Below are 26,452 nucleotides of genomic sequence, written 5' to 3' on the forward strand. Positions count from 1 at the left end.
TTTAAAAAAAATTAATCTTTAATTTTATTTTTTTAATTTTTTTTTAGGTGATTTGATATCCTTTCAATTTTTGTTAAGTAAAAGCTTATAGCAACAACAATCATAATGCCATGAACAGTGCACATTGTGCTGAGAAGGGAGCAGCATTTTAGCAAATAGAACATTTATATAAAATTCTTTTGAAGCAATTCTTGTAAATGCAACTGCTTAGTATTTGATTCAGCAGGTAGACCTATGGTGTTCACTAATTTAGACCGAAATTCAAACAGATTTGTGGTTATTCTCTCTCTTTTTTGAAAAAAAATATTATTTCTATTTGAAAATTTATTATTAGTCGAATCAAACTTCTAAATTTTAAAACCACTAATTTTTAATTTTTGCCATACTAAGAACATTCAATTCTTTATTTTTTTGAAAAAGAAATTGATTCAAAATTCTGGAGAAAAATTCCAGTGTGTGGTTGAGTCACGAAAGAATGACAATTGGCTTCAAAAAATTAATTTAATGACAATTAGGGAAGAATAATTGCAGTTATTCTCTACAAAATTATAAATAAGAGAAAATTAATTATAAATAATGACGTTTACACTTAGCTGTCGCTAAATTAATCTTTTGGCGCATCTTTCTTAGAATCAAAGGTTTAACTAGAAGCCAAGCTTTGACTTAGATTAATCGAAAACATCACACTTGGAAAAATATTTTCTTTCACAAAAAAACAAATAAAAAAATCCGTGAACTCTAATTAATTAATTAATTGTCTTGAATCTTCAGTCCAATAGTACTAGTATTGTGATAGATGCCAACAAAATAACTTTTAGACAATAATATATAGTTTTAAACTCAACAAAAAAATTTTAATATAACCATGTGAACAATAATTTTTTTTAATGATTTTCAATCCTTGTGAAAACTTAATATAGACTAACCTTTTAATAGTCAAAAGGTCACCGTCTTCAGCAAAAAATAGTACACCAGATGGAATGCTACTATCTTGGAGTATAATTTTATTCAAAATGAAACAACATATTTATTAAACTAATCAACTTTTTAGTCCTTACAATTGGGGTGAAATAATCAATAACGGCAGATCAGAAATGTATAACTCATGTGAAGGACAGTTTTTTTTTTTAAATTAACGAATATAATACATATATATTTATATTTTAATCTTTTTTAAAATAATAAATATTTATAAAATTTTAATTTTCATTATGTGTATAATTTTTAATTAGAAAGCTTGCTAAAATTCGGAAGGGCAGTTTCCTCCTCGTGCTCACTTTATAAGTTCATTTTCAAAAGTCATTCTTTTAACCCAACCTTGGCTTGAGGGGCCAGATGAGAACAGGGAAGAATATTCTTATTCAGGTCAAGCCTCATTAAACGGGTTACCAAACATTTTTGGTAGCATCCAAACTATTGAAACATGAGGAAATTTCCGAATTTATGCAAATTATTAGGGAAAAAAAAGATAATAAAATACCTTAAAAATTGTTGAATAACAAATTAGTAACTACTAGAAAAATGTGTTGTGATTTTCTTTTTAAGTGTAGTTAATAATTATTTAAGTCTAGTAAATAAAAATAATTTGAAAATTTGAAATTTAAAAGGCATTTTTTAGGACATTTCCAAATTATTATTGCCCCAAATATTCTCTCATTTTTAACAGCAATTTCTCAAAACCTTCTTTGCCGCTAACTTTTTTTTTCCCAAGAATTACAAACATGCCCAAAATAAAAAAATTAGTTGTCTTTGCAAGAGTCTATAATACTTTTTTTAAAAAAAATTGGGACTTGTATTTAATTATTCTTCTTCTTGTTTTTTTCTTCTTCTGAAAAACAGCTTCCCCTTCGCATTAGCCTCCGCTATCTCCTCCCTTTTTATTGTCACTTTAATCTCTCCCCAGCTATTTTCATAAAAGAAGGGTTGGATTAAAGACTTTCTGATAATCAAAATTTATTGTCACTTTATTCACAAAACAATTAGGGATACAAAATGGAAAAGAAATTATGAATGAAATGAAAAGGAAAAATGATTCAATGATAATTGGTTTTGCGGAATCGAGAGATAAAAATAAAGCACAAAAGTAGAATAAAGATAAAAAGATATCCCTAATTGTTTTTTGAATAAAAGGCAAAATGATACTTCTCTAATTTTAAATATAAGACTCATTTTATAGTATAATTTATATTATAAAATAAGTTTCATATTTAGGACTGGAATAGTATTAAAAAGAAATAACAAATCTATGAGGTTTCAATGAATTGGGGGAAAATAAAGCATCTCTAAACCTATTAAAGTAACTAATATCTTTTACCCTATATGAGAAAGAAGCGAAAAAAAAAAAAAACTTAGAAAGAAACTAATATCTTTGGGACAGATACTCCTAAATTTAATATCATGGCAGTATCATGATTATATTGTAAACAATAATATTCTTTGCTCTTAATATCTTGTAAACAGTAAAAAAGATTCAAAAGAATAATTTTAACAATTTATTGCTGCACTCCTCTGTTATATCAAGAAAGGCATAGGCCTTTTTTAGAAGCCTATTTCTTTGGTAGAAACTAAAAAGATATGAAGCATACCAAACAAAATATGACAAATGTTTGGGAAAATTATTGCATGATTTTAAAGAGAAATGAAATTGTCTAAAGTTTCATACTAATAAATGAATAACAAGTTTCAGTATAAAAAAAAAGTACAATAACATTTACACTACTCATTTATCAAATTTTTTTAATGATTATATATATATTTTTAGATCTCATAAAAAATTTGCTGTAAATGTTTCTAAAAGCAAATTCATTTGGAATGAATAACCAAACGGTGAAGTTTTGAGGTTTGATCATGCTCATGTAGCTTCAGTTTTTTCATCAGCAATTTCTTCATCATGATTAGTTAGATATGCTCATTCTTCTACATATTTATAATTTTTGACCAATTTTTTTAATTTACACAATTTAGTTATTTATATGTTTTGAAAAGGGCCAAAGCATTAGTTAAGAGAAACAAATAAAGAGAAAAGAGAGAAAAACAAAGACTAGCTTATTCATATTCTCACTAAGTATTGACCATAAAATAAATAAATAAATAACTCACTAAGCTTGTAAATTGTAATATTCCCCGGAATCTAGAGACCCCACTTCTATCATTTTTACGTGCAAGCCTTCATGATTTTTCTCTATAAATACCATGACCTGATCCCAATCATTCCCTCACACAGCAGCATTTAGCTGATAATATATTTTCTTTATCACAGAATCAATTTCTGTGCAGTCGAAAATGGCGGGGATTGTGGTGATTTTTGACTTTGATTCTACAATAATCGAGTGTGATAGTGATAACTGGGTGCTTGATCATTTTGGTTTAACTGAAAAGTTCTATCAACTTCTTCAAAACACGCCTTGGAATCCCCTTATGGTTTTATTCTTCTTCTTCTCTTTGTTCCTTTTCTTTTCCATTGTTTCCTGGTTGCTCTGTTTTCTGGAATGATTCTGAGTTCTCATTTGTTCTGAAACCTTTCAGGATCAGACGATGAAGGAGCTCCATTCGCAAGGGAAGTCCCATGGAAGAAGTTGTGCAATTTTGAAACGAACTCCAATTCATCCTCACATTGTTCCTGCAATTGAGGCAGCTTATTCTCTGGGGTACGTACTCTGTTTTCTCTGTTTCATCATTTTCTTTCATTCTTTTTCCGGCATGTAAACAAACACTTGTGTTCTGCGTTCTGCAGATGTGATCTGAAGATTGTTAGTGATGCAAATATCTTCTTCATTAAGACAATTCTGAAGCATCATGGGGTGTTGGATCGTTTCTCAGAGATATTGCAAACCCCAGCTTTGTTGATGAAGAGACAGACTCAGGATTTTTCCTTACCATGATTATCATAAATCTTCTCATGGATGCAACCTTTGTCCTCCAAATATGTGCAAGGTAATTTCATTTCCTTCAGATAGACACTACATCTTAACTCCAAACCTCAAAGATATTACTGTGACCTTGGAGTCCTGTGGCATGAAAGATTCTATGTGAGTGTAAAGTTGTGATTTGATTCACTTGTAGTCTCAACACATTATTGCTTGCTCTTGTAAATAAAAGAAAAACATTGAAGACATTGAGTTATGAGTTCTTTATATATATATATATATATATATATATATATATATATTCCTTCTTTAGGGGAAGATCATAGAAAGGATCCAGAAGTGTGTTGCAGCAGAAGGGAGTAAGAAATTCATATATCTTGGAGATGGGAGCGGAGATTTTTGCCCAAGCTTGAAGCTGAAAGACACTGATAGCTTAATGCCCAGGAAGAACTTTGCATTGTGTGACCTGGTTTCCAAGAACTGCAACAGAATAAAAGCAGAGGTGCATGGTTGGATCGATGGGGAAGAGCTCAGGCAAGTCCTGCTCCGTATGATCAACACTCATCATCAAGAAGCAAACAAAAGCAGTACTGAGGACTCAACTCCAATCATGGCCGTTGATTGCAAGATGGTGGGTCCCACTCCCATGGATGCTCCTAAGAACCTGCCTCAAGCCATCCCAGTTCCTCCATTAACTAGCAGCTGAGAAGATGGGATATACAAATAAATAAATATATATATAATTTTGAAGCAAAAATTAGTAGCTTTCCAACGATCCATTTTTAACTGTCCTTCTGCTTCTGCAAAATTCTGCAGAATATTAAAGCTATATATGTTCTATGAATCTGGGGGATAAACAATGTAATAATGAATAAAAGCATGCAATTTGCTGTGCAAGTTGGGTAAGTCAAGCAACCTTAATGTCCTATTAGGGTGTCTTGACGAGAAAGTTAATTAGTAACGTTAGCTTGAATCCTGTGTACATGGTCCAATGGTGATGAATGGCTCTTGAAATGTTTGTACGAGGTCCTAGGTTTTAACATGTTCGTTTTGTAGTTCGGAAACTAGGCATGTGTGATTAGAAACAGTCAAGAATAACTGTCCAGTGTGATTGTTTATAATAAAACAAAATTATTTTCTCGTTATGCTCCTCTGGTCCTTAATATAAGACCCATTTAACTAATTTGATTAGATTAAAGAAGTTAGGTAAGTTATTTAATTATAAAAAAAGTGACACAATTTTCCTAAAACACCATAATTATCTTTATTAATACCCCCTCTTTCTTCTACTTGATTATGGTTGATGGAGTATCCATAGGGGTAATTTAGAGAAAATTGATAAATATGATAAATAGGTCTTATATTTAGGACCAAAACTAACTCAACAATTGGATCTTATATTAAATGCAACACATTTCATTATAATCATATGATAGAAAAAATATATATAATCATATACTTTGCCTAATCCCTAATATATCAACTAATGAAGGGTTACATTTTATTTAAATATGTAACCTCAATCCACGTGGACTTTATCATATTTATCATTTTATTCTCAAATTAATTTATCTCAGTTATAGGCTAATATATATATAATATTATAACAGGATATTTTAGAAAAACTTGTGTGACATAATTAATTAATTTATTTAACTTTGTAATATGTAATCTGTTCAAATTGTCTAACTATCTCCTCAGTAAAAGAATGGAGGGGGAGTATTATATAATCCTAAGGGAGAAAGTGGCATCTGTTTTAGTATTTTGCAAATATAATCAAATAACTAAAGTGTCTTGTATCAGATTTTTTAAGAAAAAGTTATCAAATTTGTTATGTCAGTGTATTATTTGTTATTGTTTGTTCAATATTTGTCATTGTCAGTTCATAACTCATTAATAAATAACTTGCCATCGCCAACATATTTCTTGTTATTTGCTTTTTAATATTTATTATTGCTAATTCACAACTTGTTAATAAACTTTTTGATATAAGGATGTTTTTGTTATTTAACTATATTTATAAAATATCATATTATATATTATTTTCTCTCTTAAAATTTTGACCTCTTAAATGTCTCAATTAGAATATTGTAATTTTTAAATTTTTTTTAAATGTTATTTTCTATATTTAGAGAAAGAGTGACAAAATAATATGAACATGATTGAGGCTGGCTAATTTATGTTTTGTACACTTTCTTTTTTTTTTTGTTTTTTAGCGAAAATGACTCGACCTTGGTAACGCTAACGTACAGCACTGCGTAGGGGGGAAAAGCGAGGGGGGCTTTAATTCAATGATTCGCGAAAAAAGGGGGCCTTATCTCAATCAGATCATATTTTTTGGCCAAAAAATTTCAATCAGATATCGTATTTATTTCCACATTCATGCATGTGTCAGCTTCAAGCCTTCAGCTATATATAATTAGAAATAGAAAAATCTAGTAAAAGGAAGTAAGATTCGAACAGGATTACTTTCAATAAGAGATATCTGTGTCTAAAAAAAAAAGAAATTCAAACCTAGATTTTTTCTTGCCTTTAATTATAGTACCCTTTTACCACCCTAAAAAATTAAGCAAGGACACAGAGACAGCGTAGAAGATTATGCTCTCTAGGATCAAGATTTTTGCAATGTTGCGTGTGTGTGTGTGTGTGTGTGTGTGGGGTAATTTGCACATTCGCCAGATTTCTCATTATTTAAGTAAGTGATTAAGATTTAATTTCCAATTCTTCTATATGTAAAATACCTAATTAGGAGGGATATGTCATTTACCTTTGGTTCACAAAATAAATTTTTAGAATGGTGTTCCCAGATTTACAACACCATTCATTCTTTGTGGTGGTATGAGATTAAATACTCTCTCTGATTTTAAATATAAAACTTAATTAACTAATGAAGATTTTAAAAAAATTATTGAGTTGGTTACTTATTACTCCCTCCGTTTCCTTATTATAAGAACGAATAACCGAATTACGTTGATCAAAAAAGTAGTTAAAATTAGTTAAGAACAATCAATGTGTAAAAAATATAATTTTTTTCCAAAAATGCCCTCATTAATAAGGAGAGAGAGTATGAGAGAGAACAATTAAATTATTGAAAGAAAGAGAAGTGAGAGGGAAAAGTGTGTGAATTGGAGAATAAATATGGGTAAAATAGGAAATCAACACAAAAAAGTAGAGACAACTTTTAAATGTCTCTTATATATAGAAACATGCCATAAGCACCAAATGTCTCTTATAATAAGGAACGGAGGGAGTATTATTGTGTGAAAAATGTGTATGAATTTTCTAAAAATATATCTCTTTTAATCAGGATATCAAATACAGGAAATAAATAAAATAAATTTCTCTTTTCTTCATATGCCAACGCGTTACATACTCAGAGAAAAGTTTACCTTTATAGGTTGAAGAATATATAAAGTGAAACTCTATGAAGAGTATTCCCATATTTAGAACACCACTCCTTGGTTTTTGTGATGGCGTGAAATTTATTGACAATGAAATGATGTACGGAAAGAATTCGAGCGAACCAAATAAATAAATTTATTTTCGTCCAAAAAAATGAATTTATTTTCATTTAGAGTCAAAGATATAGCAAAATTGTAATTTAGGTCGGTAATTTAGTTGCAGGATTTTATAATCACTTTCTGAAATTTAACCCTAAAATGTGAAAATTGCAAACTTGTATTCCAAATTTTAACATGTAAAATTTAAAACTTGTTTAGATAATAAATTTAGATGCAAATATTTTGTGATTACTTTTCAAAACTACTAAAACGTCATACTTTTTCTGTTCTAAATATAAGAATTAAATAATTAAGTTGATTATATGTAGAAAATATTTGTTGAATTTTTAAAATACCACTTTAATCATTTGCATTGAAAACTAACCTTTTATATAAATCCGATCCTCTTAATAAATACAATTAATAGGGATAATTTGAAAAATAAGATAGATTAGAGTTTTATATTTATCACAAAAACAAATTCTTTCACTAGTTCCTCTATTTAAAACCACGAGAATAATTTGCAACTTATGTTTCAAATTTAACATTGAAAAACCCGTCAAGCCAATGAGTTTTGGTGCGGAGATATTTGAAGATCTTAAAAACTTGTTTAGCCAATTAAGTTAAGTAACTTCATTAGGGGAAGGATCATTAACTCAATTCCACAGATTCATTTGATTCTTAAAGAACCAAAAAAGGTCATGAACATTTGCAATTTGACAATGTCTTGGTCTCAAGTTAAAATCAAATTCATCATCCATTGGTCCTAATTATCATTCCTTTAAATTTCTTGAATTATCTGTCATTTTCCCTTTGCTTTCCCAGCAGAAAAGGACATCCAATTCAGTTGGCATTGTTGTTAAAAGCAGAAGCAAATTTAATTTGGAAAAGCCTTTGTAACTAGTGAGAGTGTCATGCACTATAAACCCACTTTTAATTATTTTTAATATATATATATAGATATCATTATACACATTTTTCACCAAATTGTGGTTGCCCTTTGTTGTTTAGTACTCTCTTATGCGCTTTTCCTTTTTCTGACGTACAATCCACTTACTTTAAATATTGCAATCATCAAAGTCCATCCACGCAAATTTATATATATGTCTGGTCAAAAGATTTTTCTTCCAAAGATTGCCAGAATTGATTAATTATTAAATTAATTATATTATATTAGTGATGTTCGCTTTATTAGTGATCCAATGACAAGTTCTTTTTATATGCATTATCAAGTAGCTATATACATTTTATGTACCATTTCAAAAATAGACATGACCTCTTGCCACAACCACCATAGGTGGGGATGAAAATAGGACTAGAAATTTGATGAGGTATCAATATATGTCAATATCTCTTAATGAATTGGGATACTTTATTTCTTCTTCTTTTTTTTCCCCAGATAAAAACTTTTTAAGGCCGGATTAAATTGAGTTAAAAATTCAGAAAATTTTAGTTGCCTATTATGCTCTCATGATTTTTATACTAAAATACAAAGCTTGAACGATTATTAGTTTCACACTTCAAAATCTTCATGGACACGTCTCAATATTGGGTTTTTTTGGGGTCATCTTTCATTTAGAAAGGAGAAAAGAAGAAAGAGGGGGTAAGGGAGAAAAAAGAACAAAAGGAGATGATGTTTTTAAAATAATGATATAATGGTCAATATAATATCTCTTTTTGTCCTTCAATTTGATTATAATTTTTAATGAAAATTAATTTGCAGGTCCCTATGATTTCACCTAATTTTTAATAAGGTCATTGTAGGCTTTTCTTGTTATCAAGTCCTTATATAGTTTTATCTGATTTTTAATGAAGTTTTTGTACTTTTTTTTTTTTATCACTTCCTTATCATTTGACCTAACTTTTAATCACGTCTCTGTGGTCTTTAAAATGGATTTATAATCTATAAGGATTTGACTAAAAGTTATAAGGACATGTTAAAAAGAAAACAAATTACAAAAACTTAATTAAAAATTAGTTTAAACTATAGTAACCTACATATTAATTTTTCCTAATTTTTCTGATCTTTCACAATATTTCACAAAACTAGAAAAAATTAAAATTTTGATCCTTAAAGTTTTACTTAGTTTGTAAATTGCTCTGTATATTTTAAAAATATTTCTTAAGGGGGGCAAGTAGAGAACTGTGCTAATTGAATATTTTTTAAATATGTATTGATAAATTATAATATCAATATATTGATTCTTTAAAAAAATTATTTGTATAAGGAATAGCATCGATATTGTTAAAATAATATAATTATTTCTAAAATCAAATCAATACTGTAAATAAAAACAAACTAACTTCAGCTTCCCTCCCCTCCCCCTCTAAACCAAACAAAATATTATTAAAATTTTAAAATATAAGTTAAGTTTTAAAAAAATAGTGAGATGTATATTCTTTAAAAAATTATAATGTAAGCTTTGATTATTATGTTATAATCTAACCACTGACTATTGTTAAGCCTGTTGGCAAAAAAAAAAAAAATGATGTTAATCCACAATAAAAATGCAAAAGAGGCTAAACTACTCTTTTGCAATACAAAAAGCAGAAGATGAAGAAAAGAAGGCAAGGGAGGAAAATAAATGTACAAACATGCAATTTTACAGAAGTAATATATACGTAACTTATTTTGTGCTGCTAATTAATGTTCTTTGCCAATCCTCAGTGTTATTATTTGCAGATGATGCCTGTTAATGATTTGGGATTTGGGAGAAGTTCTTGCTGCAGCTGAACCAATACTCAGCAACAAGTTTAGAGAAAGAAGAGTTTGTCTCCATTAGCTTTGAAGGCTCATCATATTCCATCACTTTCCCTACATTCACACGAACACAAGACATAAAGTTTATTTTCTTCTTCTATTTCTTATCATATGAGAACTCTAAAACAGACCAAGCTATTTGTTGTCTATTTGTCTCATCATCCAACAAATAAAATTGTTTATTATTCCTCTTGTCTTAAATATAAGATTTAATTAGGGAGTCGGTTTTTGTTCTAAACGTAAGACCTTAATCCATTTTATCTCTCATTTTATATTTACTTCCAAAGTAATTGATAGAACTTATAAACTAATATATAATCTAATGCCCTATAAGAGCATCTTAGGGAGAACAAGTCACATTTGTCAAGATTAAGTAGTTTATTTGGTTTTTTTAATTTGCTCAAATCAACTTAATTCACTATCCTCTTAAAGTGAACACAGGACAGATACACTTAGAGACACCAGCATCTTGGGACCTGAAGACATGCTGGAGCCAATTGACTATGTCACAAAGTAAAGTAGCAGGCATCTTTAAAACATTCTTAGAAAAGCTTAGTATATGAAAATCAAGAGAAACAACTGACTCACATACCATAAGAGAGAACCATAATCATATCACTGTCTATAACAGTTGGAACTCTGTGAGCCACAGTTATAACTGTGCATCCTGCAAACTCTTGTCTGATAACTCGTTGCAAAATGGTATCAGTGGCAGAATCAATGGAGGCAGTGGCCTCATCAAGAACAAGAATTCTATTTCGCTTGAGAAGTACTCTTCCAAGACAAAAAAGTTGGCGCTGTCCCAAACTCCAATTTTCTCCTTCATCACTCACTGTTAAAATTTTCAGAATGATGGTTATTCAGTTACATTTGCATCTCACAACTTAATTTGAAATTTTGTAACACGAAAATATAGCTCCAATTGCTTAAATATGGTTTAAGTCACAAATAAAAATAGTATAAACTTTCCAGGTGCAATGTTATCTATTACGTGAGCTTCTAAGATCAACCTCGCATTTTTACTTAGCAAACTAAAATTTTAAAAGTTGAATCAGTTATTTGCAATTATTCTTACAAGCCATTTTAGTAACTACTCAAGAGTTGCTTCTATATCTATATCCATATGTATCAGATTGCAAGCATCAAGTTTCAGGATCAAACTCACCAGAAGAGTCCAGTAGATTGGGTAGATTGATGACTGTTGCCTTGAGCTGGCATTTCTCTAAAGCCTGTAATAATGATCATATAGTAAACATCAAATCTGAACTCAGAATAAATCTAATGTCGAACATAATGAGATTTAATTAGTTATATGTTTTTCCACTGTAGAGGTAATTCACTGATTCATTCTACCTTCCATATTTCATCGTCAGAGTAGAGGCCTAGAGGATCCAAGTTGGTTCTAATGCTACCCTTAAAAAGAGTGGGTTCTTGAGGAATAATGCTCAGCTTCATTCTCAAATCCTTCAAACCCATTGGTAATATCCTGATCCCATCTATACGAATATCACCTCTTGCAGGATCAACCAAGCGAAACAAAGCACTTACAAGTGTACTTTTCCCACTTCCAGTCCTCCCTACAATTCCCACTCTACTCCCTTCTGTAAACGTACAGGTAATTCCCTTAAGGACTAATGGAGCATTTGGGCGATACCTTATCTGAATTCAAAATATTGAAAAGAACAATGATCAGATTCCAACTCATACATTTAAATATGAAAAAGGGAACAAGTCTTTAAAATGATGTATAATTTGTTTAGTTACCTCAAGATTTTGGAGCTCAATCCTACCCTTGGAGGGCCATGAAAGTGGAGGTTTTCTGTCCTCCACAATTTCAGGAGGCTCTTCTGGTATGTGAATAAACTGTTTAATTCTTTCAACGGAAACAACATAATTTGATAAATTGCAGAACCAAGTACTAAGAAAAATTTGGCATCCTGTCAATGACAAAGCATATGATAGAGAAAGTCCTGCAAGGCCTGCACACGATAAATATTAAGAATTATTAGCATATTAACAACCTTATAAACAAGAGCTTTAAGATGGAATATACATTAATTTCTCATAATACTGTTACCTGGGGGTACAAGCCCCTTTGGAAGTAGAACTAGCAATAAAGCTGCTGTGAATAGTGTCAAATTCTGAAGTACTTCAATCCTTAAAATCAACCATTCTGCGGCCACAATAGAATGAAAGAATAGTTTTGCATCTGTGTCCACAAGCTTGAGGTAATTTTGGAAAAATCTGTTTGCCATGTTGAAAGCTCTCACAGTCACCACTCCTAATGATGTCTCGTCGGTGAAATTCATAACCGGAGCTTTGGTTGTTCCATTGATTCTCATTAGTTCCCTAGAAGAGGCTTGATAATAGCCCTTTGAACCGAAAGAGATGTAATAATCAGCCTCATTATAACAGTGGCAAAATAAGAAATCAAAAAAAAGAAGATGAGGGAATGGATAAACCTGAATGTATTTAGAGGCTATCAAGGCGGGAACTGCAACAATAAGTACTTGCCACGTGACTGAAACAATTATCCCAATTATTGTCAGAAGTTCTATTGCCCCAGCTGCTACAAAGGTGAGTGCATAAGGTAAATCGAAGTCCAATATACTCAAATCTGATGAAGCCTGCAAGTGAGAAAGATTTCACATTCATTTGTAGAATGATTAACTAAATTTAATGTTTTTCCATGAATAATGCGAATTTATATAAATTAATTAGCCAACATAGTTGGAGATGAAGTCATCTTACTCGGGTCAAAATTCTTCCTACTGGGGTTGAGTCAAAAAAGAGCATAGGGGCCTTGAAGATAGCATTATTGAAACTAGAGAAGAAAGAAGCAGAAGCTTTTAATCCAAGATGTGCACACATGATAGATCTTATGCACACAAAACTAACGCTTATAAGTGAAACTATTGCGTAAACCCCAATCAAGATGCCATTAGTTACTTTTGGCACTTCAGTGGCTAGAGCAAGCCAAAAAGTTGATGCTGCTTGTAAACCAATAAAAGCCACCTGTGCTACAATGATCAAACCCAGAAGCAATGATCCATTGGAGAGATAAATATAATCCCAAAATGGCTTCCAGCCAACATCACCAATCTCCTTTTCTTCTTCCTGTGTAAGTTGTAATCCGTGTTGACCTTTCATTGAAACCTGCTCAGTCTTATGATCTTCAGGGAGATGAAATCCATGAGACTCCAATGGCTGAAGAACATTTATCACATCTTCAAACTCCCCTGGGATCTCATTGTTTTGATCTGCCCCTGATATTGCTTCTCTATGGGCATTTACAAGTTGTTCAAGGGCTGTCCCTTCTGTCAGAAGATCTTCATAACATCCTGATTGAGTAACTACTCCACCCTCCATGACGAGAATTTTATCAACTTGTGAGAGAAACTCCACTTGATGAGTCACTAGAATTACAGTTTTCTTCTTCAGAGCATTCAAGACACAATCCTGTAATTACATGAAAGAAACTAAGACTAATATACTAAAAGGAGGCCCAGAGTTTTATCATAATTGTAAGAATCTGAAAAAATTTCTTGTTACATTGAATAGAATAGCAGCAGTATGCGCATCCACTGCACTGAAAGGGTCGTCTAATAGATAAACATCAGCATCATTATATACCGCACGAGCCAGTTGAATCCTTTGCTTTTGTCCTCCACTCAAGTTGGTCCCTCGCTGACCTATTTCTGTAAGATCACCGTGGCTAAAGGCATTGATATCCTTATCCAAGGCACATACTTTTATGGCATTCTCATATCTGGTTTCATCCATCGGTTTGCCGAAGAGTATATTATGGCGAACTGTCCCACTTTGGATCCAAGATTTTTGAGAAACATAGGCTATACTTCCACCCACCTTAACCTGCTTTTAGTTATCATTTAAAAAGGAAAAAAAAAACTGGTAAACATCTTTTATTTAATCATCCATGTTATGTGGACTTTGGGAGTGTCATACTCCTAAATGCTAGTACATGAGTTATCTGATGAAAATCTGAAATTAATTAATAGCGTTCAAAAGGTAAGGCTTCAAAATTCAAACCCTAGCATTTGAGATTGGTATGTCCAATAATCATATGAGCCATGCAATAAAACTAATTATAAAATGGGAAATGAAAGAATATGGTACTATAATTATAAACTTCATCAAAAACCAAAAGGTAGGACACAAAGAAGAAAGCATACATGTTGCAACTTGGAATGCATCCAAGAATTTAATAATTTGATGATGATGATGATGATGAAGGTAAAATGAATAATTCTCAACTCACAGTTCCTGAAATTTTGGGTATCTCGCCAAGTATTGCATATATGAAGGATGATTTTCCAGCTCCAATTGGTCCACAAATTGCAATTTTCTGTCCCCATTCGATTTTTACATTCAAATCTCTCAAAGTTGGATACATCGACTCCAAATCCCAACTGAAGTTACCTGCTTGCATTTCCACGCTATTAACTGAATTTTGCATTAAGTTTCTTCCAGTGACATCATCACTAAGCTCATCATCAAGCAAAAAGGCATTGAGACGATCGAACGAGACCATAACTTGGATTATAACAGAAAGAGCCTCTGGAATAATTCTAACAGGATCACCCATGCTCCTCAAAGTAGCAAGAATAGTGAATATGGTTCCAGCATTTAAAGGGGCACTTTCCAAAAGAGCGCATCCAAGGAAGATTACAGAGGAAACAATCAATGGAGACATCCAATAGATAAATGATCCATGAGCTTTTATGAACTGAGCCTTAGCCAGCCACTTGAACTCTTTGGACCGTAGGGTTTCTACCGAGGTCTTGAACTTCTCCTCCCAAGATTGCAACTTTATGATTTTCATATTATTTAAGATCTCTGAAGTTGACCTTAGACGTTCATCCTGTGCAACCATAAATTCTGACAGACACCTTTGGATGATCTTTGCAATGGGCATGTTAAGAAACCCACAGATCAAAATGGGGACTAAACCAGGAAGAGCACCAAGACCAACAACACCAAATAGAACCCCAATAGATAGAAGAAGCTGTACTACTGAAGTCCATGTAGTGTGAAACCACCATGGAAATTCTCCCATTCTATATGCATCAACTCCTATGTAATTCACAATCTCCCCAGTTGAGTGTCTTCTTCTGGCTGCATTTGAAAGCTTCAACTGCTTGTTATATATTGCCACCATTAGAGCTGATCTCATTCTCATTCCTGACCTTCTCGATCGAAAAAACCAGTGCCTTTGAGGCAAAGACTCAGTGACCTTGCATATAATCAGACAACCCAGTATGGCAAGACCCTCTTTTAGATTTTCCTCTTCACTATTTGCATAGTTAACAAAAGCATAGAGCACCAAAGGAGAAACTACCACAGAAATTGTCCTAAGCAATGCCAGGATTCCTATGAGAAAGTTCTCTTTCATGTAAACTCTTAATATGGACCACATAACCAAGTTTTTAGTACTGTTGTTTTTGCTTCTATCCCTCAAAAGGGAATCCCATACATGAGAAAAATTTTGGTAGGCTAAAGAAGCTTCATCTTCAGACACAAGAGACGGGATGTCTTGCAGATCCAATGGCTTTGAATAGCCCAATTTCAGTAAGGAATTAATCCACGAGAAAGTCAATTTGCTGAGGAAATTGGCACGTGCAAGTTTTGATTCTTTATTTTCATCCTTTTGAGATAAAAGAGGCTGTGACATAGTATTATTTTGACTGCTTTGAGGTGCAAAATAGAGGCTTCGGAAGGCACAGAAAACAAGTGAAAAATGCACAGGCCATTGAACCATATCAAGTATTTGAATGTTATGCCCTTTGAACAGAACCTCAATATTGAGAGCTGAAACAAGTGTGCATGAAGAGGCCCACCAAACAAGGTTTAGAACTTGTAAACATTTAGATCTCTGAACAAGTAAAGAAACTGATAGAGAAATCCAGACTAGTCCTCTGAAAAAATAAATTAACCACCTCAGCTTCCTAAAGTCTTCAGATTCGGCAATAAGACACCACAGACCATTACCGAAATATGCAATGCTTATGAGAGCACAACAGACTGAGACTACCGAACAAACCCATCCTTTTCTGTGGCTGTCACTTGCATTGTTTTTTCTGATAAAATTGCAAAGCAAGGATATGTAAAAGGCACAGAGAAAGAGAAGATTCACGGTGTCTATGATGCTCCTTTGAGTGCAAAAGGAAGTGAAATCAAAATCTCTGAGACTTATCCATGAGAAACCCCCTGCACATCCAATCAAAAGAGTGTGTTATCATACAAGGTGAGAAGGCTTGTTGTTGCCGCTTTGTCTTTTCTTGACATACATCAAACACATTACAGACATAACTCTCTTCAAGAATGTCATAGCGTGAAAAGAAGCGAAAACCCATCAAACATTTTTAGAAGTAATTAGTTATTTAGTACCTTCCATAGTCTGAATTTATATAAAAGCAAAAAAGAATTAGCAAAGTGTAACATACCTGTTGGACCTGCTAAGTTGGCCATTTTTGGAGTTTCAAAGGTTTGATGTTTTTGCAGCTCTTAGGCTTCAATGATGGAGTCACAGAAGCACTTGCCTCTAGTGCCTTAAAAACTTCCAGTCACGTTTGCAGCCCGTCATCATTCCTGTTGATGCCACACTTGATTGGTGGATAAACCAGAGGCAGAAACGAATTTGACCTTTGGCTTTTACATTTATCTTTGGTTTAAATCAATGTTCACTCTTTTTATATATAATGATACAATGTTTTTATTGTGAAGGTGGAATGAGAGATGAGCTAACTGTGGTATTCAGCTGCATTTGTTATGAGGACAACATGCTTTTGTCTTTTGTATTTTCGATCCAATTTGGATTTTCTTTTGTGTTCATTACAACGTGACCCCTTTTTAGCCAAATTTTTGGACCGGAAGATCTCATTTGCTGATGCCTTTCCTTATTATATCCTCCATCCAATGTTAAATGTACAGCCTAGTTAACTAATTCATAAAGATTAAGAAAATTTATTAAGTTAGCTACAATTGCATGAAAAACATGTGTTATTTAAATACCCCGAAGAGAGAGAGAGGGAGTATAAAACGTAGGAGAGAGAAATAAGAAAAAGTGAAAAACTATGAAATTAATGAGAGTAATCTATGAAAAAATATTAAATGAAGGAGATAAATAATATTAATGTCCTATATTTAAGACCAAAACAAATCTTTTAATTAAGAAGGAATTAACATCTTTCTACCTTAGCTACAATTGCACATAAAGCTAATCATGAAATTGTTTTTGAGGAAAATGTACTATTTAATTATAGAAATTAATTTTTATAAACTTCAAATATTTTAAGGATGAGATAGGAATTTTTAAAATATGTAGAAATTTTTAAAATATCGAAACCTATTACAAAAGTTTATCCATGATTACTAAATAATTAATTTTTGTTAATAATAATAATAAATAATTAGCATGATACACAATTACATATATAATTTTCTTTCTTTTTCTCATTAATTATTGTCTAATTTGGATCTTTCTAAAGAGTGTCAAGTAAAAATGACCCATGAGTTTCACTAATCATACTTGTACTCTCTTGCAAAGCTCTGCTATGCAGACGATCCAAAATCTTATGTCACCCATTTTCTTAATTAAAAAAAAAATTGAAAATCGAAAACGCTATGTAATAATTTTTGCAAGCTTCTCATTGTTAGATTATATTTAATGATTTGTTTATTAAATGCATTTGGCCGTAATGGCCTCTCCACGTCACACCTAATACAAATTGATAAGCATAGACAATCTGAATTAAACTTTAAACACGGATTAAAGTCGCCTAATTAGGCCGTAAACATCGTTTAATTTACATAACGACATGGAATCCTAGTCATCTGACAAAAACTCCAGCACTATCGAAGACAGAGATGGCATTATTTATTTACTTTGAATTTCCTTTTCAATTTTTGGATGCACACAGTTATTTTCATGTTTATTGATGTATAGTAGCTCGTTTTGGAATCTTTTAATCATTAACCTTATATATTAATTTAAAATTTCACGCTAGGAATCTTTTCGTGTTTACTGATTATTATATATAGTATTTTCACTTCTTTAACTGATGTTGCATTAGCCCCAAAAAAAAAAAAAGAAGGGGAAAAAAAGAATAAAATGTAGAGTGAAAACCAAATGTCATTAAGTCAATTAAAAATGACGTGATTTCTGGAAAATGAAGGATCTTTTAATTATACTTTTGAAAAATGTTTATTTAATTTATTATGTTCATCAACTTAGATCCCCTTAATTGATTAAAGAGATCAGTTGCATATGTATATACACACATATACAAGAGACTCGTATATTTTAGGAGCGGTTCTGGTTGCGGCTGGACCAATACTCAGCAACAAGTTTAGAGAAAGAAGAGTTTGTCTCCATAAGCTTTGAAGGCTCATCATATTCCACCACTTTCCCTGCATTCATGCAAATAGCAAATTCAAAAAATGAAAAAAAAAAAAATGTTAGGCGAAAAAAATTTCAGACGAAAATAGGAAGTGATAGTATCTGAATTTTCTTGGGAGAACAAGAAATTAGAAGTAAAAGAAGATATTGGCCAGTCTGTAAGAGATAACCAGTTGCTTCTCTTTAATTCACTTGTTAAATCATGTTGATATATCCTAAAGTTAAAAAGGAGAGGAAGAAGAAGATTAAACATACCAGAAGAGAGGACCATAACCATATCACTGTCTGTTACAGTTGGGACTCGATGGGCTATAGTTATAACTGTGCACCCTGCAAATTCTTGTCTAATAACTTGCTGCAGGATGGCATCTGTGGTAGAATCAATGGAAGCAGTGGCTTCATCAAGAACAAGAATCTTATTTCGCTTCAGAAGTACTCTTCCTAGGCATAAGAGCTGACGTTGTCCTACACTCCAATTTTCACCTTCATCATTCACTGTCAAAATTTTCATATTACATCAGTTTAGTCATTGCATCTCAAATCTTTGTTAGATTTGACAAGGACAAAATATAGCTTTTAATGCTAGCACCAATTAGAGTTATTACATATAAAATAATCGTTTGAGATAAAGTAGTATCTAAGCCTCCAGATCTAAGAGACCCTGAGTTCGAACTATTTCTGCGAATATAAAGACAGTAGGTATATTCTTAGTTAACATTTTAAGGTGAAAAAGCTTTTGTTTGAGAAAGTTAAAAATATTAATAAAACCAATCAAAAGTCTTCACATACATTTGGCTACGTTACTGAGCATGGTACTTAGTAATCTGCTCAGAGTTGTTTCTATATAGATACACGTCAGATTCCAAGCGTCAAGTTCTTGAATCAAACTCACCAGAAGAGTCCAATTGATTGGGTAGCCTGCTGATTGTTGACTTGAGCTGGCATTTCTCTAAAGCCTGTGAACAAATACAGTAGACATGAAACAAGAACTTGCTGTGAAGCTCATGTGGAACATAATCGGATTATATATATAGTATGTATTCTTTAAACTGTAAAGGCAATTCCTTAAATCTTTACCTCCCAGATTTCTTCGTCAGAGTAGAGGCCAAGAGGATCCAAGTTGGTTCTAATGCTACCCCTAAAAAGAGTGGGTTCTTGAGGAATAATGCTCAGCTTCATCCTCAAATCCTTCAACCCCATTGGTAATATGCTGATCCCATCTATAAGAATATCACCTCTTGCAGGATCAACCAATCGAAACAAAGCACTTACTAGTGTACTTTTCCCACTCCCAGTCCTCCCTACAATTCCCACTCTACTCCCTTCTTTGAATGCGCAAGTGATTCCCTTAAGGACTAATGGAGCATTTGGACGATACCTTATCTGAAATCAATAACGTAGTGACATACTCATTTATCTACATTATAAAAAGAGATGGTCTTTGAAAAAACATATGATCAGTTTCTGTTACCTCAAGGTTTGAAGCTCAATCCTACCTTGGAGGCCATGAAGGTGGAGGTTTTCTGTTCTCCACAACTGCAGGTGGGTCTTCTGGTATGTGAATGAACTGTTTGATTCTTTCAACGGAAACAATATAATTTGATAAGTTGCAGAACCAACGACTCATAAAAGTTACGCATATTGTCAATGACAAAGCATATGATAGAGAGAGTCCTGCAAGGCCTGCACCCAAAATACATTATATTTTAATGAAATAAAATAAAATAAATGCTTAAAAAGAAAGATAAATTAATTTCTCATAAAACTGTTACCTGGATGCATAAGTCCCTTTGGAAGTAGAACAAGCAGCAAAGCTGCCGTGAAGAGTGTCAAGTTCTGAAGTATTTCAATCCTTAAAATTAACCATTCTGTGGCCACATTAGAATGAAAGAATAGTTTTGCATCTGTGTCCACAAGCTTGAGGTAATTTTGGTAAAATCTATCTGCCATGTTGAAAGCTCTCACAGTCACCACTCCTAATGATGTCTCCGCGGTGAAATTCATAACCGGAGCTTTGGTGGTTCCATTGATTCTCATTAGTTCCCTAGCAGAGGCTTGGTAATAGCCCTTTCAACCAAAAATGTCGTTATAAGCTTCATTTTAACAGAGGCAGAATATGAAATCAACAAAAAGAAAACGAGGGAATGGACAAACCTGAATGTATTTGGAAGTTATTAAGGCGGGAACTGCAACAATAAGTACTTGCCACGTGACTGAAACCATTATTGCAATTATTGTCAGAAGTTCTATTGCACCACCTGCTGAAAAGGTGAGTCCATAAGGTATATCAAAGTCTAACGTACTCAAATCTGACGAAGCCTGCAAGAGAGGAAGATTTCACATTCATTTCTACAATGATTAGCTAAATTTAATGTTTATCAATGAATAGAAGGAAATTATATAAGTTAATTAACCAATATAGTTGGAAATAAAGTCATCTCACTCGGGTCAAAATTCTTCCTACTGGGGTTGAGTCAAAGAACAGCATAGGAGCCTTGAAGATAGCATTATTGAAACCAGAGAAGAAACAAGCAGAAGCTTTTAATCCAAGGTGGGCCCCCATGATAGATCTTAGCCACACAAAGCCAACACTTAGAAGTGAGATTAATGTGTAAACCCCAATCAAGATGCCATTTGTTACTTTTGGTACTTCAATGGCCAGAGCAAGCCAAAAGGTTGATGCTGCTTGCAAACCAATAAAAGCCACCTGTGCTAAAATGATCAGAGACATAAGCAATGATCCTTTGGAGAGATAAAGATAATCCAAGAATGGCTTCCACCCAACATCTCCAATCTCCTTTTCTTCTTCTCGCGTAAGTTGTAACACTTGATCTTTGCTAGAAACCTGCTCATTCTTATGATCCTTAGAGAGATCAAATCCACGAGACTCCAGTGGCTGAAGAACGTTTATTACATCTTCATATTCTCCCGGGGTCTCATGGTTTTGATCTGAACCTAATATTGCTTTTCTGTGGGCATTTACAAGTTGTTCAAAGGCTTTCCCTTCTGTTAGAAGATCTTCATAACATCCTGACTGGGTAACTACTCCACCCTCCATTACAAGGATTTTGTCAACTTTTGAGAGAAACTCCACTTGATGAGTCACCAGAATTACGGTTTTCTCCTTTAGAGCATTCAAGACACAATCCTGTAATCACATGAAAGAAACCAAGATTAATATACTCAAATGAGGCCAAGTTGTGTCACAATGGGAGGATCTGAAAGAATTTCTTCTTACGTTGAAAAGAATAGAAGCAGTGTGTGCATCTACTGCACTGAAAGGGTCATCCAAGAGATAAATATCAGCATCATTATATACTGCGCGAGCCAGTTGAATCCTTTGCTTTTGTCCTCCACTCAAGTTGATCCCTCGCTGACCTATTTCCGTAAGATCGCCATGGCTAAGAGCATTAATATCCTTATCCAAGGCACAGACTTTTATGGCATTCTCATATTTGGTATTGTCCATCGCTTGGCCGAAGAGTATATTATCACGAACTGTCCCGCTTTGGATCCAAGATGTTTGAGAAACATAGGCAACTGTTCCACCCACGTTAACCTGTGTTTAGTATCGAGGGAAAAGAAAAAATTGTGTGAAGTTTTTTATTTAATCATTAATGTTATATGGACTACGGGAGAGATGGAGAGCCATACTCCTGAAGGCTAGTGTACGAGTTATTTGATGCTATTGTCTTGATTAATATAGGCTTTCCTGGTCAAAATATAGACTTTCCTGGTCAAAAATTAATATAATAGAGGCTAAAATATACATTTGATCCTATAACTTTGTATAAGGTTTCAATTTGATCTTTAATTTTAAAAAGTATACTTTTAGTCTTTTTAACTTAAATTTTTTTAAAAAAATGATGACATTAAGATTTTAAATGTGATAAGATATTCTCAAATGCTAACATATTAAGTTTAATTTTTAAAATATTTATGATTATTACAAAAAAATTTCATTGAAGCCTACGATTTTAGGGTTAAAGAATCAAATGTATGCTTTTTAAAATTAAGAGACTAAATTAAAACTTTGTATAAAGTTAAAGGACTAAATATATACTTTAGTCTATAATACTCCTATGGTCCTATTTAGGGCAGAGAGAGAAGGTTTTTTTTGTCCTATTTATAAGTCACTTCATTAACTTTTCAGTGTGAATGTACGTCCTTCATTTATTATAATGTAAGTAGTTATCTTTTTTAAAGGTATATGTTAAATAGGGATAAAGTTGAAAAGTTGCTATATTTTAATGGAGAGTTAATGCAGTTTATAAACATGTTGAAAGTGCCTTATAAATAGGACTAGAGGAGTAGACTTTAAAAGACTAACACTTCACACGCTAGCTTTTTAGGTTGGAGAGTCCAATAATCATATAAGCCACATAATTAAGTCATCTCCAAAGATAGGACAAAAACCAGAAAGCATAAGTTTCCAATTAGCATTGCATACTCCAAAGTTGAACTCTTATCCTGTGATTTGGTTTTTCAAAAAAAGACTAAACGGAACAATTCTTCATTATTAACTCACAGTTCCTGAAATTTTGGGTATCTCGCCGAGAATTGCATATATCAATGATGATTTTCCACCTCCAACTGGTCCGCAAACTGCAATTTTCTGCCCCCATTTGATTTCCATATTCAAATCTCTCAAAGTTGGAGACATCGATTCCGGATCCCAACTGAAGTTACCTGCTTGAATTTCCACGGTATTAACTGAATTTTGCATTAAGTTTCTTCCAATGGCATCATCACTTAGCTCATCATCAAGCAAAAAGGTGTTGAGGCGATCAAAGGAGACCTTAACTTGGATTAGAACAGAAAGAGCCTCTGGAATCGTTCTAACAGGTTCACCCATGGCCCTCAAAGTAGCAAGAATAGTAAATATGGATCCAACATTTAAACGGGAGCTTTGCAAAAGAGCACATCCTAGGAAGATCACCGAGGAGACAATCGTTGGAGACATCCAATATACGAATGAACCATGAGCTTTTATGATCTGTGCCTTAGCCAGCCACTTGAACTCGTTGGCACGAAGGCTTTCTACCAAGGTCTTGAACTTTTCCTCCCAAGATTGCAACTTTATGATTTTCATATTATTTAGGATCTCTGAAGTTGACCTTAGACGTTCATCCTGTGCAACCATAAATTCGGATTGACACTTTTGAATGATCTTTGCAAAGGGTATGTTAAGAAAGCCACATATGAGAAGAGGGACTAAACCAGGAAGAGCACCAAGACCAACAACGCCAAATAGGACTCCAATGGACAGAAAAAGTTGTAATGCTAATGTCCATGTCGTGTGAAACCACCATGGAAATTCTCCCATCCTATAAGCATCAATTGCTATGTAATTTACGATTTCCCCAGTTGAGTGTCTTCTTCTGGCTACGCTTGAAACTTTCAGTTGCTTGTTATATACTGCCACCATTAGAGCTGATCTCATTCTCATTCCTGACCTTCGTGATTGAAAAAACCAGTGCCTCTGTGACAGAGATTCAATTACCTTGCAAATGATCAGGCAACCTACTATGGCAAGACCCTCCCTCAGATTTTCCTCCTTAGAATTTGAATAGTTCACAAAAGCATAAAGCAACAAAGGAGAAACTACTACAGAAAATGTCCTGAGTAATGCCAGGATTGCTATGAGAAAATTCTCTTTCAAGTAAACTCTTGATATGGACCACATGACCCAGTTTTTGTTACTATCTCTTTTGCTCCTATCCATTGTGAAAAAATCCCACCCATGAGAAAACTTTTGGTAGGCTAAAGCAGCTTCATCTTCAGAAACAAGAGATGGGATGTCTTCAAGAGCTAATGGCTTTGAATAGCCCAAATTCAGTAGGGAATTGATCCATGAGAAGGTCAATTTGCTGAAAAAATTGGCACGTGCAAGTTTTGATTCTTTATTTTCATCCTTTTGAGCTAAAAGAGGCTCTGACATAGTGGCAGTTTGAGTGCTTTGAGGTGCAGAATAAAGGCTTTGGAAGGCGCAAAAACAAGTGAAAATGCACAGGCCATTGGACCAGATCAAGTATTTGAATGTCATGCTCTTTTAGCAGAATCTCAATATTGAGAGCTGAAACAAGTGTGCATGAAGAGACCCACCAAACAGGTTTAGAATTTTTACACATTTAGATCTCTGAACAAGTAAGATCCTGTTAGAGAAATCCAGACCACTCCTCTGAAAAAATAAACCAACCACCTCAGCTTCCCAAAGTCTTCAGATTTGGCAATAAGACACCACAGACCATTACCGAAATATGCAATGCTTATGAGAGCACAACAGACTGAGACTACCGAACAAACCCATCCTTTTCTGTGGCTGTCACTTGTATTGTTTTTTCTGATAAAATTGCAAAGCAAGGATATGTAAAAGGCACAGAGAAAGAGAAGATTCACGGTGTCTATGATGCTCCTTTGAGTGCAAAAGGAACTGAAATCAAAATCTCGGAGACAGAACCTTGGGACGTCCCCTGTATATGCATCAAAAGAGCGTTTTATCATTTTGTACAGCGTAAGAAGGCACTGACTGAATACAAAGAAATATTACTCTATGATTTAAAAGAGACGCACCACAATGATAAGATGCCCTCAAGAGCCTTTTTTTTTTTTTGGGGGGGGGGGGGGAGATAGTCATACAGTTAAAGAACAAGCAGATGGTATCAACACAAGTCTGAAGTTCTGATAAGACAAAAGTCTGAGAACACCTAACAAAGTAAGATGATCTTCATGAACTTCATGGAGGAAAAAGAAGTGACAGTTCATCAAACATTTACAGAACAAGAAGATAGTATTTACTAAATTTGTAGTTATATAAAGGCAAAAAGAATCAGCAAGGTGTTGTGTACCTATTGAACTGCCATAGTTGGCCATTTTTGGCGCTTCAATAGGCTGGTGTTCTGCTGCTCTCAGGTTTCATTGGGGTGGTCACCGGAGCACCTGACTCTGGTGGCTTATCTGGGTATGGCTTGAGGCCTGTCACCCTTTGCCCGCGTGATTCCTGGAACCAGAGGCACAATCGAATGTGACCTGTCTTGTACATTTATCCTGGTTAAGTCAATTTTCCTTTTTTTTCTTTTTCCTGCGTAAGCACCCGGATTTGATCTAGGTCATCTTTCAGGAATAATAACAGGTTCAGACTAATTTGGATCGAGACATGATAAGAACTATTAAGGTTGGTGTCCCAGGCCCTTAAAATGGTACATTCCCATGTTTCAAACTCGAGACTAATGTTAAAGAATAGCTCCTGTCAACTGATATAATCGTTAGAATCTAGTTAAATCAATTTTCAATAAATAAATATCAGTACACTAATACTATAATTTATTTACTTAGAATCCAATGCCCTAATTTTATTTATAATGCTTTCAGTATTTTAATTTTTTTTTAAGTACTCTCCTATTTATAATTTAGGGTAATGAATACATTATGAATAAGATTATGCTATTGAAGAAGTGTGAACGCAATCAAGAAGTAATATTAGAGTGCTAAATACTATTTTCCAATATTCTCTCTATTAGAAAAGTCCCATATTACTTATTCTTTTTGCTTTTTTGGTCGAACATATCACTTATTACTTCTGTTATGAAAATGAAAACACATGCACGTCACTTCTTAAGGTTCTGAAAAAATGTTTTCATAAAAAATATTTTTAAAAAAAATCTTTTAATGTCAATTTTTTATGTTGAAAATTAAAACTCCATAAATGAAAAGGTGAAAAACGTTATGGTGAAAACGTTAAACTGTAGATTTTTCGTTAAGGAAAAAGGAAAATAAATTATAAAGTCACATCAAGAAAACAAGTGGTCCGCAGTCCACACACACATATTGTGATTTTGTTTTACTCCGATCCAAATGAATTCTGCTTTATGTTCAACATCTATTTTTTCGTAGTGGGAAATGAATT

At 33.2% G+C, this 26,452-nt stretch overlaps 1 protein-coding gene and 2 pseudogenes across 1 annotated transcript; 1 reads left to right on the forward strand and 2 right to left on the reverse strand.

The window, feature by feature from the left end:
* Positions 1–3,234: 3,234 nt before the first annotated feature.
* Positions 3,235–5,011, forward strand: LOC114715582 (inorganic pyrophosphatase 2-like; annotated as a pseudogene).
* Positions 5,012–10,059: 5,048 nt separating this feature from the next.
* LOC114715574 (ABC transporter C family member 8-like) lies at positions 10,060–16,616 on the reverse strand. The gene is made up of 13 exons (XM_028900435.1): positions 16,592–16,616; positions 16,189–16,355; positions 15,374–16,020; positions 14,407–15,334; positions 13,680–14,000; positions 12,879–13,586; positions 12,590–12,754; positions 12,205–12,499; positions 11,892–12,106; positions 11,481–11,786; positions 11,293–11,356; positions 10,720–10,959; positions 10,060–10,181 (listed from the first exon to the last, which is right to left on the reverse strand). The coding sequence occupies exons 1-13, from the start codon at positions 16,614–16,616 to the stop codon at positions 10,060–10,062; spliced, it is 4,203 nt and encodes a 1,400-aa protein (XP_028756268.1).
* Positions 16,617–18,306: 1,690 nt separating this feature from the next.
* On the reverse strand, positions 18,307–25,530 carry LOC114715580 (ABC transporter C family member 8-like; annotated as a pseudogene).
* Between the last annotated feature and the right edge of the window lie 922 nt (positions 25,531–26,452).

Source organism: Neltuma alba, unplaced genomic scaffold (assembly GCF_004799145.2).
Source record: "Neltuma alba isolate B1F8T4 unplaced genomic scaffold, ASM479914v2 tig00011600_pilon, whole genome shotgun sequence".
Lineage (NCBI taxonomy): Eukaryota > Viridiplantae > Streptophyta > Magnoliopsida > Fabales > Fabaceae > Neltuma > Neltuma alba.